At 41.8% G+C, this 15,014-nt stretch overlaps 2 protein-coding genes across 14 annotated transcripts in view; one reads left to right on the top strand and one right to left on the bottom strand.

Annotated features, from left to right (window-relative positions):
• The window catches only part of si:ch1073-416j23.1 (rac GTPase-activating protein 1), a 34,779-nt gene that overhangs the window by 18,853 nt on the left and 912 nt on the right, over positions 1-15,014 (bottom strand). The window lies entirely within an intron of this gene.
• Positions 235-14,975, top strand: jakmip3 (Janus kinase and microtubule interacting protein 3). 10 transcript variants are annotated; one of them, XM_054765331.1, is made up of 24 exons: positions 238-434; positions 1,613-1,809; positions 1,898-2,140; positions 2,219-2,458; positions 2,674-2,874; positions 4,538-4,651; positions 4,768-4,923; positions 5,040-5,177; positions 5,266-5,301; positions 5,374-5,448; positions 6,974-7,078; positions 7,271-7,399; positions 7,470-7,553; positions 11,402-11,464; positions 11,566-11,664; positions 11,740-11,838; positions 11,935-11,994; positions 12,132-12,197; positions 12,270-12,338; positions 12,430-12,507; positions 12,571-12,804; positions 12,880-13,005; positions 13,937-14,012; positions 14,904-14,975. In XM_054765331.1, exons 2-22 carry the CDS (start codon positions 1,675-1,677, stop codon positions 12,994-12,996), a joined length of 2,541 nt encoding a protein of 846 aa, XP_054621306.1. In that variant the 5' UTR covers positions 238-434; positions 1,613-1,674; the 3' UTR covers positions 12,997-13,005; positions 13,937-14,012; positions 14,904-14,975. The 10 variants fall into 10 exon arrangements, with proteins under 10 accessions (XP_054621280.1, XP_054621269.1, XP_054621334.1 ...); XM_054765341.1 differs by having other exon boundaries at positions 239-434; positions 5,377-5,448; XM_054765350.1 differs by having other exon boundaries at positions 239-434; positions 11,935-11,988.

Raw genomic sequence — 15,014 nt, 5'->3', positions numbered from 1 at the left:
AGCTATTTTTAAAAAAATCTTTAATTACATTAAAATCCATTTTCTATTTTATTTACCTTTTAATGTCCCTAAATGCTTCGTAGACATGTCGCTGGTCATCAATAACAAATAAAAACGTGAAAAATACAAACTGACAAGGGGTCTGACTTTGCTGCAATTTCTTAAGTGTCCACTGGGGGGAGACATATCTGACAATGACGATGGTGATTATGATGACGCAAGCCTTCAGACCGGAGGATGCTGGGAGGATGAAGATGACGATGACAGCAGCAGAGGAGTACACACTCACACAAGCTAACAGCTAATGGCTAAGTGCTACATGCATGGACACGCATATATTCATGCATGCTAAGATGCTATCTAATCGGTGGGCATGCTAGAGAAAGCAAGCTAGACACACAGAAAATGCAGGGTTCCAGCTTTCCTATTGGACGGTGAGTAATGACATTTTGGTGCGTGCGTGTGTGTGTGTTTGTGTGTGTGTGCGTGCGTGCGCGCGCGCGAGAGGGATGTCAGTAACAGCATGTTGATGACATTACCATGGAAACAGTAATTCCTGCTGACTGTAAACTGGTTCTATTGGTACTCTTCTGGACTTATTGGTTCTGCTAGTTCTACTGGAACTTCTGGCCTTCCTGGTTCTGGTGGATAATCTGGATTTACAGGGTCTCTGGACTTCCGGGTTCTACTGGACTGAATATTTTCACTGGTGTTGTTGGGTTTTCTGGACTTGTTCAACTGGTGCTTCTAGGACTTCTGGAGTTCCTGGTTCTACTGGATTTTCTGGACTAATATTTGTACTGGTGCTTCTGGGTCTTCTGGACTTACTGGTTCTATCGGTTCTACTGGGTGTTTTGTTTTTATTGGTTTTACGGAGCTGCTGTTTCTTTCGGACTTACAGGTTCTATCAATGATACTGGTCTTCTGGACTTACCAGTTTTGATAGTGCCACTGGGACGTCTGGACTTCCTGTTTCTACTGGCTCTACTGGACTGAATGTTTCACTGGTGCTGCTGGCTTTTCTGGACTTACTTGTTCAACTGGTGCTTTTAGGACATCTGGACTTCATGGTTGTACTGGATCTTCTGGACCAAATATTTTCACTTGTGCTGCTGGATCTTCTGGACTTACTGGTTCTATAAATGATACTGGCCCTCCGGACTTACCAGTTTTGCTAGTCACACTGGAACTTGTGGACTTTCTGGTTGTACTGGATCATCTGGACTTCCTTCTTCTGCTGGATCTTCTGGACCTAGTATTTTCACTGGTGCCGCTGGGTTTTCTGGACTTACTCGTTCAAATGGTGCTTCTAGGACTTCCTGGTTCTACAAATGATACTATTCTTCTGGACTTACTAGTTTTGCTAGTCACACTGGACATTCTGGTTCTACTGGATCTTCTGGACCCTTGATTTTATTGTTGCTGCTGGCTCTTTCGGCCTTACTGGTTCTATAAATGATACTGGTCTTCTGGACTTACTAGTTTTGCTACTACTACTGAGACTTCTGGACTTACTGGTTCAATTTGTTGTATAAAACGGTGCCTTACAGTATTTGCCCTACACGATGAGTTGTTGATGTTTCATCATGCGTTGTGTGTTTGTGGTCCACAGGTACAAAGGCGGTGATCTCTGACCGACAACCAGCCGACAAGAACACGCGGGAGAACATAGAGATGTCTAAACGAGCTGCAGGGGTGCGGGGGAAAGGGGACAGGCCGGACACCATGGCATCGGTTCAAGCTGTCAATGAGGAATTGAGAGCCAAACTGATGGACATCCAGTTAGAACTTCAGCAGGAGAAGAACAAGGTGAGGTTCTCCACAGCTAGACTCTGTGTGTGTGTGTGTGTGTGTGTGAAGTTTTCCTGATGCACTTTTGGTGTCTGCGTGACGTCAGGTCAGCCGCCTGGAGAGAGAGAAGAGTCAGGAACTAAGGACAGAACATCACCGGGCCACCGTAGCCATGACGGAGCTGAAGAGCAAACTCCATGAGGAGAAGCAGAAAGAGCTAGCTGTTACCAGGGAGACGTTACTACGGCAACACGAAATGGAGCTGATGAGAGTTATCAAAATCAAAGATGGAGAGATTCATCGGCTGAACGGTTTAGTCCTCACACTGAGGGATGGCTCGATGGATAAGGTGATCCACCAGATCCACCACCTTTGATCCAGGTCTCCAGAGGTGATTTGCTCTACCAGTGTCTGTTTGGTTCTTCAGGTGAGGAGCGCCCTGCTGATGGAGGTGGAGGAGACGAGAAAGGCCTGGGAGGCAGAGCGTTGTCGCCTCCAGCAGGAGCTTCAGGAGCATCGCGGCGCCAAGAGGAGCGCAGAGGAAGCTCTGGGGTTAGCTCACCAGGCCTGCCAGGCCCGAGTAGCCGAGCTACGATCGGCGCATCACCAACACCAGGAGGAGTTGAACAGAACCAAGAGAGACTGCGAGAGGGAGATTCGCCGACTGGTATGATTGATTATGCACGTCCGCACAGAACTCAGACAAATGATTGGTAACGTTGTGCCTTCCTGTGTCCAAAATGAAGCTCTTTAAGAAATGTGTCCAAACACGGCTATTACGAGGTTTTTATGTGCCGTGCACGTCATTCTTTGTCACATTGGGTTCAATCACCAAGCAGCCTCCTAAAATGACTTTGTATGTATGTCCATTTGTATGTCCAGATGGACGAGATAAAACTGAAAGACAGAGCTGTTAGTGTTTTGGATAAAGCCCTGGGGCTACAGGCTGGCCACGCCCACCGCCTTCAGCTGCAGACTCAGGCTGCTGAGCAGCAAATCGCAGCCCTCAGAGATGCACAAAGGGCGGGACTAAACTACCCTGGACATGTCCCTAACTCCACCACTAACAATCCTCCTCATCCTGTAAGCCCCGCCTCCTTTCGCTTCCCTCCCTCCAATTGCACGACAATGAACTTTTTTGTTCGCCTCCTCATTCTGTCACTCCTGTCAGCTTTGTTCTCCAACAGGAATCATTTCCTTTGCTGTGCCGTCACGGATTGTTGATGGGTTGCAAAAGAAAAAAAGAGAGGCTTTTTAAAAACATTTAGATTACAAGTAAAGTAACAAGTAGTTTAAGTAGGGCTGCAGCTGACGATTACTTTCCTAGTTGAGTGATCAGTTAGGCCCTAGACCAGGGGTGTCCAAACGCCTCCCACCGAGGGCCGCATACTGACGAATGAAAGTGGCAAGGGCCGTTTTGATATTTTGTGTAAGAAGTATTTCAAGAAAAAAACTGCATCTCAGCTTTGTGATATAGGTGGAAAAGTACAAACTGGTACAAAAGTACAAACTTTGCTGTTGTTTTCCCATTTTTGCTGATTGTGCTTTTTTTTTTCAATTTTCCAAATATTTCAACTTTCTTCTCAAATAATCTTTGTAAATTTTGAATTTATTCCCCTAATAAAAATAAAAATTATATTTTGTTTTGTTTGTTTCTCTTAATAGTACAATTTAAAATATATATTTTTTCTTTTATGTAGTATACAATTATATATTATACAAATATAATATTTCAACACTGTGCTACTAAAATGACATAATTTTTCCTCATGATATTACGAGTTTACTCTTGTAAAATTGCTCATTTTTTCTCTTAATATTTTGACTTTATGAAAAAAAAAATTACAGCAGTTTTTTTGCATTTCGGATGTTTTTTTTCCCCAACTATTTCAACTTTCTTCTTACAAATTTTCTTCTCATAATTCTGACTTTAATTCCTGTAATATTTTGACTTTATTCTCATAACATTATAACGTTTTCCACAACCTAATTTTAATTTTGTTGTTTTGGGTGTTTTTTTATCACATAATGACTTTGAAAAAATAACTTATAATATTTTAAGTTTACGCTACTAAAGTGACGTTATTAATTTTACAATAATTTTAGTAATTTAGTAATTTTACAGCACTATTCTCGTAAAATTCCAACATTTTCTCGTAAGATTTCAACTTTTTTTCTCTTAATATTTTGACTTGATTCTTGTAAAATTAGTGCTGGTTTTTTGCTTTCTTGTTAAATTATATTTTTAGATTGAAAAAACAAACAAAAAAAATGGCCCCCGGACCGCACTTTGGACACCCCTCCCCTAGACGGACCAAATCAATATGAATCAAACACAAACAGTTAGTGGTTTGTTCCGCAACATATCAAATGTTGATCACTGTTTTCCAAAGTCAAAGCTGATGTGTGTGTGAATATCTTGTTTTGCCTCAAACACAAAGAGAGTAGGTCTGCTTTCATGGATGGCGAAGGAAACTGAAAAACTCACTTGAGAAGCTGAAATCAGAGGATATTTACATTTTTAAATTTAAAAAAACGATGAATCGGATACCAAAATAGTTGTCGATTAATTGGACAATGGATGAATCATCGGTTAATTGTTGCAGCTCTAAATTTAAGATGTTTCAGCTGACTTTTTAAACGTACTTCAGTTACACGTTAGACATTCATCTGGCGATCACGTGACCATAATGTCGTTGACATGTTTGACAAGGTGTTCAAGGTGCGTGCGTTCGTCTGTGTTCAGTCTCAGGAGGAGCGGGACACTCGGAGATTTCAGTTGAAAATTGCGGAGCTCAGCGCCGTCATCAGGAAGCTGGAGGATCGAAACGCTCTGTTGTCGGAAGAACGCAATGAACTGGTGACATGCACACACAGATTCATGATGAGGAATACAAATATGCGGTGTATATTTTGTATTTTGTGGCGTTTTCATATGCTGTGTCTTCTGTTTCTTGCCGGGTGGGACTCGTGAAGCTGAAGCGACTGAGGGAAACCGAGAGTCAGTTTCTTCCTCTGCTGGACAAAAACAAGCGTCTGAGCAGAAAGAATGAGGAGCTGTCACTCATGTTGTGTCGTCTTGACAACAAACTGCGCTTTGTCACCCAGGAGAACATGGAGATGGTAACTGTGGTAGCTTTGTGGTTCTGTTGAACTCCTCTTTTCTTGACAAAAGGCCTCGTTCGATCAGGAATGAGAAAAGTACCTGTTGTGCAAAATGTCATCAAAGGTTGCGCTCTGATCCACAGAGGAGGCCGAGTTCGCTGAACGACTTGGACCGCAGCAGCTCCGCCAGTTACCACGGCTACAGCCAGGAGGACAGAGAAATGGAGTTTCTACGACTTCAAGTTCTGGAGCAACAACACATCATAGACGACTTGTCCAAGGTGCCTGCTTTAAATACCATTGCTATTTATGGAACATTCTATCATGTCTGGACTAGTGACTCCAAAAATTCTTCATCGTGTTTTTTAGGCTCTGGAAACAGGAGGTTACGTGAAGAACGTGATTGTAAGTTCTGTTAACACGTACCCTCCAAACTATGAGACAAATCTCACATGAACACTCACTTATTTGTGTTAGCAGGAAAGAGATCTGTTGTTGCGATACAGACGTCAAGAATCTGTGAGGAGAAAAAGAACTTTGAGAGCCTGCAGGGTGAGACAACTTCCCTCTGCTCATTGTTTGTTCTTACCTTTTATCTGTACATGAAGTACATGCAGCCTTTCCTCCTCCAGGAAAAGTTCTCATACTTTGTTGTAAAAGTCTGATCACCTCCTGGTGAGCTTGGGTATATAATCCTCCATCTTTGCAGTCAAATTCATTCAGTCATTCAGCAGAGTATAAAAATATCTATGTAGCTCAGGGGTGTCCAAACATTTTCCACCGAGGGCCGCATACTAAAAAATGTGGACATTTTTAAACCAATCCATTTAGATATGCAAAGACATCTTTTATATTTAAAGAAAAAAACAACAGTCGGCATTTTTGTATTATTGGTCTGTGACAAAGCGTATTATTAACATATTTTTAACAAATATTTTAACTGTCTTTCATTCATTTTTTTCTCTTAATGTTATGTCATTATTGTCATAATATTTTGACTTTATTATCATATTATAACTTTTCCCCAACCTCATTTGCCTAAAATTGCAACTTTACTGTTTGTTTCTCATAATACAACTTTTTTTCCTTAATTTTTTTTCCCTTTAGTCTGGTAAAATTACTGCTCTTTTTTTCCTTTTTTTTGCTGTTGTTGTTTTGTTTAATTGTATTTTTTAGAATGTGCCGAGGACCAATAAAAAAACAGCTGTGGGCCGTAAATGGCCCCTGGTCCCCCACTTTGAACACCGCTACGCGAGCTAGTGCTGCTGCTGTCAAAAAAAACCAAAACGCTGGCTTTTCCGCTATGGAAGATCTATCTATCTATCTATCTTGACTTTAGCGCCCTCTGCTGTACAGTTGCTGAAAATGCTTGTGTATGCAACTAACTTATCTGACGGCTGTCTGTATTTTCACACAGTGAAACGATCTCTATATACACTGAAGCTAACCTAAGCTTCCAATGTAAAATACAATACAACGTTGGAGTTTATTCAAATTCACACTGAAGCAATGCAATAAAATAAAAATAGAGAAAAAGAGAAGCAGTGAAAGATAAGATATCAAAATATCTCTGAAAATTGCAAATTTCTTTATTTTGATTTTTTTTTATTATTATTATTATTATTATTCTGTGCTTAGCCATAATATTAAAGATCTAGATGCCGAAGTTCAGATTTCTCCTTTATTCTTCTTTTTGAAATTGCTTAGTACCTTTACGCATGTTGATTTGAGATGAAAGAGTTGGCAAGCGTTTATGAACTAAAAAATGTTTTTCCCCGCTGTGAGCCTGAAAATGGGGGTGCGGTTAATAGACGGGTGCGGTTTATACACGGTGCTTTACGGTACATAAAATTCAATGTAGTTATTTACAAAACTATTGTACTGAGCGACTTTTTCTTTTCTAATTCCCATTTGCTGTGTTTTATGTCTTCGTCTGTATTTCACTGTGTTGCATACTAAAGACTAAGCAGTGTTTTCTTCATTTTGATCTTGTGTGCTGTAAAAATGCTCATCTGTGTTATGAATTCAACAACCGGTTGTAAAAAAAAAAAAAAGACTTGTACATGTGTGTCTGCAGGTCATAGAAACATTTTATGGTTACGATGAAGACGTGTCAGTGGACTCAGACGGCTCATCTTTGTCTTTTCACACAGACAAAACCCCTGACACGGAACCTGAAGAGGTACCCACAGACACACGCGCACAAATACACTGCAGACCGCGACAAAGATAACGTTGTCATCATCATCCCAAGACATAACTCTCTCCTCTTGCCCACATGAATGCAACTCTATGGAAAAGTCACTTTTTATCACATCATTTGTTCCCGTTTATTACTGGTCTGACTGATTCTGGTAGTAGTGCTGTGTTGCAGGTGTGTGTCCGTGAGGAGGCGGAACTTCGGTACCGTCAGCTGACACAAGAATATCAAGCACTGCAGCGTGCCTATGCTCTGCTGACTGAGACCAGCGGAGGAAACTATGATGCTGAGAAGGAGATCAAGGTGACTCCGCCTCTCTGCAACAGTTGTAGGGGAGAAAGGCTTGAAGGTTCGATGCTTTACTTGCTTTCAGACCAGAGAACAACTGCTGGCGGAAATCAGTCAATATCAAACCAGAGTCGCAGATTTGGAGTCAGCTCTGAAACAGCAAGGACTGGTAAACACACACGTGCATGCGCGCGCGCGCACACACACACACACACACTATATACACTCCTGATCAAAATCTTCAGACCAGTTGAAAAATTGCTAGAATTTGCATTTTGCACATTTGGATCTTAATGAGGTTTTAAGTAGAGCTACAATATGCAAAAACAAGAAGGGGGAGTGAGACAAAAAACATTTTGAACAAGTAATTTATTGAAAACAACAATTAAACTGAAATAGGCTGTTTATCAGCTGATCAAAAGTTTAAGACCATCGCTCAAAAAATAACAAAAAACTCTCCAAACCAGAACAAAAAATGTTCTCAGTAGGACTCAGTAATGAGGAGCTCCACCGTTCTTGTTCATCACTTCAAAAATGGCTTTGGGCATGCTTGATGCGAGTGTTTCCAGGAGGCTAGTGGGAACATTGCTCCAAGTGGTGAAGATGGCTTCACCAAGGGCATCAACTGTCTGGAACTGATGGCCATTTTTATAAACTTCCCTTGCCATCCATCCCCAAATGTTCTCTATGGGATTTAAATGAGGGGAACATGCAGGATGGTCCAAAAGAGTGATGTTATTCTCCCTGAAGAAGTCCTTGGTCAAGCCAGCATTGTGAACTGCAGCGTTGTCCTGTTGAAGAACCCAGCTGTTACCACACAGACGAGGGCCCTCAGTCATGAGGGATGCCCGCTGCAACACCTGCACGTAAAGAGCTGCCGTTTGACGACCCTGCACCACCAGTGTTCCACTGAATGAAAAAGCACCCCAGACCATGATGGACCCCCCTCCGCTCTGCCGGGTAGAAAACATCTCAGGTGGGATCTCCTTGTCATGCCAGTAACGTTGGAAGCCATCTGGACCGTCAAGGTAACATTTTTTCTCATCAGAGAATAAAACTTTGTTCCACCTTTCAATGTCCCATGTTTGATGCTCCCTGGCAACGTCTAAACGGGCACTTTTGTGGCGTTGAAGGAAACGAGGTCTTTGAATTCCTTTTTTGTTTTTTAAACCCTTTTCCCACAGATGGTGTCTGATGGTGATTGCGCTGCAGTCGGCACCAGTAAGGGCCTTAATTTGGGTCGAAGGCCGCCCTATGTTCTCACTAGCCTCCTGGAAACACTCGCATCAAGCATGCCCAAAGCCATTTTGAAAGTGATGAACAAGAACGGTGGAGCTACTCATTACTGAGCCCTACTGAGAGAATTTTTTGTCCTGAGCGATGGTCTTAAACTTTTGATCAACTGATAAACAACCTATTTCAGTTTAATTGTTGTTTTCAATAAATGACTTTTTCAAAGTGCTTTATGTCTCACACCCCCCTTCTTGTTTTTGCATATTGTAGCTCTACTTAAAACCTCATTAAGATCCAAATGTGCAAAATGAAAATTCTAGCAATTTTTCAACTGGTCTTAAGATTTTGATCAGGAGTGTATATGCATGCCTCGAAAAAAATATTTTTCTCATCGTGCCTTGCTTTATTTTCACCATTTTTTAAAATTGTTATTTTGTTTCTACAGTGATGCAATGACAAATGAGCCACGGCCCGCAGATGGCCGCACTTGGTCACCCCTGTGGGTCGGACTGGTGGTGTGGGCTTTATGAGTAAATTACAACTTGTTTGTTGGATCAATGTCGTGGGCCAGCGGTGGTGGGGAGAGAGAGACTGGTCAATGCCTTACAATAGTCAGCCCTAACGAGCTGCACCTCAAAGATTTTTTTGGAGGTGCACGTTATATTTGTGCCTTAATTTTAGGTAACAAGATTTTGATTCATATTAACGTGCAATAACTACTGTTGTGTGCTCAGGCACATCGCCGCGCTGTCACCGCCTCTCTCCCTCTCGCTCGACCCTTCTGCACGTTGCTCACTCAACCTTTGCTCGCGTAGCGAGGGGAGCCGGTGTGCTAGTATCTCCGGCCGGGTTTTGGGGACTGGGCTTGTGGCTGGAGCTTGTGGGTTACTGCCTGGAGGGCAGCGAGGCGTATGGGCGTGTTCAGTAGTCAAAATGTGTGCGTGTTGGTCACTCTCTGGGAGGGGAGGGCACTAATGTGATAATACATTTTTTTCGACCGGCAAAGTCCCATAGATCAACCAGCAGCTCGCGATCGACGAGTTGGTTACCTCTGCCAAAGGCCTACTGTACATACTACTGTGCCTACTGTGCATTTGTTTTCATCGGATTTCATTATAGGGAAAAACCTGATACCGGTATTGACCGATATCAAATTTTTATGCCAATATCAGGCCGATAATATCGGAATCTTGATGATTTCAGACTAGGTCATGTACAGCACATACCTCTACTGCACTGCTCAAGTACGCTCTCTGTAGAAGGGCTAGCAACCCTTGTGCCAATAATCAATCAACTTGCTAGAAAACGTCAACTCAGGAGAATGGCACGTGTGGCTGGATGACTCATTGTGTTCGAGGTAAATCACTAGGCTTACTGGAGCACTTGTGATTTATGAGCTGGCTGGACTCGATCTTTAAACTGCCGGAGTACAGTGCAGTAAGACCTGGTTCTGGTAGGGCGTAGTTCTTCACATGGGTTTCCAGCCCTTCATGCTTTTGTTTTTCTTTTAAATACACTAAGTGTCATTTTTTCCCATCTTTTTGTCACCCATGATATCTCTTTCTGAGCAGCAGCGAACCATTTGATGAGCCTAATTTGGAACTCTCATAAGCAGGGACACCTGAATTAGCTATTGTTTGCTTTTGCACAATATAAAATATATATATAGTATATATTGTAGTATAGTTAGATCATAGAAAACCGGTTTATGACCTCAATATCGTTTTTAACATTATTAGAGCCCTCTAGACATGAAATGACACCACTATAGTCACCTTTACACTCGTATTACTCAATATACTAGACATAATAAAAGAAAATAAGGCATAATATAGACCAAAGTGATGTCCAAAGTGCGGCCCGAGGGTCATTTGCGGCCAGCTATTTTTTTTTCTTGGCCCAGGGCACGTTCTAAAACTACAATTAAACAAGAAATCAACAGCAAGAATGGAAAAGACATTCATTCATTCATTCAAGTCATTTTCCAAGAATATAGTCGAGATATTGGGAGGTTAAAGTCATAATATTATGAGAAAAAAATGTCATCTTACACGAAAAAAAAGATGTTATTTTCTAAAGACGCAATGTTATGAGACAAAAGACAACAAAGAATGAAATTTTGGGGAAAAAGTTATAATCTTACAAGAATAAAGTAAAGAATAAAATATGGGGATAAAAAAAAGTCATAACATTACAAGAACTAGAAGATGTAAATATTGAAATATTTGAAAAAACTTCTTCGCATATCATAGCATATAGCATGGGTTGGTTTACAAAATGTAAAATACCAAAGTGGCCACCTCTGGTATAGACTCACATGACTTTCTTGTTGTTGTTCTGTTTTTCTTCCTGTTCTGTACAGTACTTCCTGCAGTGGCTATCGTCTCATCAATGTAACATTACTGACCCCTAGTGACCAGTGTAGACTACTACATATCATCACAACGTCTTTGAATGTGCCTTCTGAACGCCTTATATTTCTATTTTAGTTAATTCAGCCATTTTTATGCTTGAAAATTCTTCCATTTACGCAAAACCTTTGTAAAATGTGCTTAAATGTTTTTGACAAATAATAGGCTGTATTCAACCACCAGTGATTTATTAATATATTTTTGAAAAACTGCGATAGAGCAATAGGTGGTCACTTAGTCCAAATATTTTGACCTTTTTGTATTTTGAAGCATTCTTAATAAAGCAGCCACATTTGAGTGTAATTGGATGGCGAAGACTGAGGATGAACCTATCAGTGGACAGTTAGGATTGACAATGTCCATCATCCTCTAGGACGTGAAGTGGGTGGAGGAGAAGCAGATGTTGTATCAGAGGAACCAGCAGCTGGTAGAAAAGGTGAATCGCATCTCTTTGTCTTTCCTCATCCATCCAATATCCACATTTGGCCACCAGGAATGTTGTGGAAGAGAAGATGACGGTACTCTCTTATGTTTTAGATGAGGCAGATGGAAGCAGAGGAACTCCATCTGAAAAACGACATCCAGGATGCCAGAGACCAAAATGAACTCCTGGAGTTCAGGATCTTAGAGCTGGAGGTGATAACACTCAAGATATGAAACATGGAAGCGGGTGCACACGTTTTGCATGACGCCACTGTGTTTGTGGCACAGGAGAGGGAGTGGCGATCGCCTGGCATCAACTTCCAGCAAGTCCACTTCCCAGACAGCCTCAGCCCTTTGCAGGTCTACTGTGAGGCGGAGGGAGTAACTGTACGTAACGCATGTAAATATTAGCTGTGCAAAATAAACCAAAACAGCAGACGAATAGAGCCGGTGTAAGCTGGCTTGTGTTGCTGTTTTCTTAAGGACATTGTGATCTGTGATCTCATGAAGAAGTTGGACATCCTGGGCGATAACGCCGTAAGTGTATGTTGAACTTATTTTGTACATCAGTGTGTACAATTGATTGATGTGCTTTTGAACTTGTGTTCTTTTCATGTTGGCTTCTTGAGGTCCTGTAGCGTGTTGTCACTGATGTATAACAGTGGAAATGTGTCCTGCAGAATCTGTCCAATGAGGAGCAGGTGGTCGTGATTCACGCCAGGACTGTTCTCACACTGGCAGAGAAGGTAAACACACACACACACACACACATTCTATTAACATTAGGTAACAACAGTCCAATGATGCCACTTTCTCAGTGGTTGGGGTCCATTGAAGTGACAAAGTCGGCACTGCAGCAGAAAATGTTGGACATCGAAAGTGAGAAGGTAGAAACGTCCTCTGTAAATTGTCGTCGATTAATTTGAATTGCAGCCCGGGGCCAGCTGTGTGTGTGTGTGTGTGTGTGTGCGCTGGTAGGATTTGTTCAGCAAGCAGAAGGGCTACCTGGATGAAGAGCTGGACTTTAGGAAACGCTCCATGGATCAGGCTCACAAGGTAAGTTGGACTCGCCTAACCCTCACTATCTCTGCTGGTGCAAACATCTCCTGATGGTCACAGAGGATCCTGGAGCTGGAGGCCATGCTGTACGAGGCGCTACAACAGCAGGACGAGTTCAGAATGGACGGGCAAAAGGTAAAAGACGATTGTGTGAGCGACACGCTGACGGACGACCAAAGGGAGGGGCTTAGGAGAGCCATGGACCAGTGGAAACGAGCTGTGATGTGTGAGCTAAGAGAACGAGACGCCCAGATCCTCAAAGAAAGGATGGATCTGCTGCAAGTCACGCAGCAGGTAAGACCCCGCAAACATTGTTGTCCGCATCCAGATTTGACGTTGCTTCTTCAACTTGATATCTGTCTGTCACAGAGGAACAAAGAGTTGGAGGAATTCATCGAGTCTCAGAAACGACAAATAAAAGAGTTGGAGGAGAAGTTTCTCTTTCTGTTTTTATTCTTCTCTCTGGCCTTCATCCTCTGGTCCTAACATCAGCTGGTGAGTAGAAAAGTGTTGTAGAAATTGCGTGTGAAAGTGAAGCTGAACTGAAATGTAGAACGAATATTGAAATAAATCTATTCACTGACTGAGGATTGAACCAGCAACCATCTGGTTGGGACATGACCTCTCTACGACCTGAGCCATGCCACCATGCGCAGAATAAGCAGGATGTGACATGTAATGATAAATGTAAAATGAATTTCCACCAATAGGGGGGCGACAATGAACCTGTCATTTCATTTGCAATGGGAAAAACGTCACAGAAAATATTAAATTATGTAAAATGTGGGAATTTTTAGTCCTGATAGATAGATAGTTAACGGACAAAAACCGTCAGAGTTTGAAGTTGGAATGTAAAAATGGATTAATGTATAAATATGTTCAATGCTTACATGAGGACTGAGGATCGAACCAGCAGCTATCTGTTTGGGAGACGACCAGCCTACCATCCGAGTCATGTCACCCACTAAAATAAGTAGGATGTTACAGTAATGGAAAATGTTAAGTTCTTTTTCACCAGGAGGGGGAGCCATTTTAGTTGTTTTTTTATTAGACTTGAAATGTTGGAAAATAAAAATGCAGACTGAGTTTTGAAATGCATTTTAGTTGAATGATTAAATGGATAGGGGATCGAACCAGCAACCACTGGGTTGTGAAAGAACCGCTCCACCTCCTGAGCCATGTCACCCTGTAGAATAAGTGGAATGTTACAGTAATGGAAAATGATTTTCCATACGAGAGCGTCAAATTGCCCATTCATTTTCAAAGGGAAAATTGCCGCAGAAAATATGAAATTACAGTAAATGTAGGGTGAAGTCCTGATAGCCAACGTGTCCTGAATGAGCTGTTTTGACGTTGGATTGGTTTGAATCAGCGACAAGTGTAAACAAACGTTTGCATAAATGACCGTTTGCTGTTTGTCTTTTAGCGTCTGTCATCCAGCAGCTGACCACTCAGCCAATCAGAAACCAGCTGACCTCAACATCCCAGAAGGCCGAGACCAGGTGACGATGGTTCCCTACTGCCTTTTGTCCCAGAATGACTGGTTTTATGTCAAAAGTACTATTTTACACATCTGCGAGCAGCGAACGGAAATATGTTGTGGACATTATTTTCAAAGGTGCAAATAAAGTGAGCGTGAACAGAACTCGCATGCAATGCCATTTTTGGACATGGAAAGTGATTTCTCAGTGTGTGCCACGGAGAGACAAGATTTTGAAATTTCAAAAGGTTTGAAACTTTTCAGCATCGTTGCACAGATGTGCAGGTTCAGTACCAATTCTGAAGCAAAACATGTCCACTGGCTTGTTCACTTTTCACGGGTATTCAGTAACAATATCTTTATTATTCCCATCCTGAGAACCGCTTCTAATATTTTGATCACCCCGAGCCAAATAGGTGATGTACCTTTGACACATTCAGGTTTTACCTCTGCAAGCAATGTCCTAATTTGATGGAGCCACTCCGATCCGCCCCTCCCCCAACCCCAAGTCGCTCTGAACAAACGTTTACGCTGGGGGTCAGTGGGTCGAGATTTGTGTGCCCTTGTTCTTACTGTCAGTCGCTGTTAGTATATTTTAACATTCATGCACATTTCGAAACCGTTGTTGATGATGATGTATTTTTTGCTTTCAAACGTTCCATATAAAAAGTGTGTGTGTTTAAATTTAGTGGATTTGACAGGCAAAGACATCCATTTTCATGTTCAGAACATCAACGGTAATGAGCACTGACTGTGTGTGTGTGTGGAGCTTGAATCTCACATGGCATAAAATCATTTAACTAGTTTACATAGCGTTTGTTACAATACACCTTTAATAGTCCAGTATTTAAATGAGCACCTGTTCTTCAAGTTACTATATGTTGAAAGCAGTGCTTCATTTGTCATTCAATAGAGTGCTGCACTGTGACCAGGCCAATTTCCTTCATCGATGAACTAGAGCGAAATAGACCCAACATCAAATGGTCTTGACTGGATCAACCCATCTCTTCCTCTTGACTGCCCT

The sequence above is a fragment of the Dunckerocampus dactyliophorus genome, chromosome 2 (assembly GCF_027744805.1).
Source record: "Dunckerocampus dactyliophorus isolate RoL2022-P2 chromosome 2, RoL_Ddac_1.1, whole genome shotgun sequence".
In the NCBI taxonomy this organism is placed as follows: domain Eukaryota; kingdom Metazoa; phylum Chordata; class Actinopteri; order Syngnathiformes; family Syngnathidae; genus Dunckerocampus; species Dunckerocampus dactyliophorus.
The sequence above is the reverse complement of the archived record's forward strand: the minus strand, read 5'-3'. Positions and strand labels throughout refer to the sequence as shown.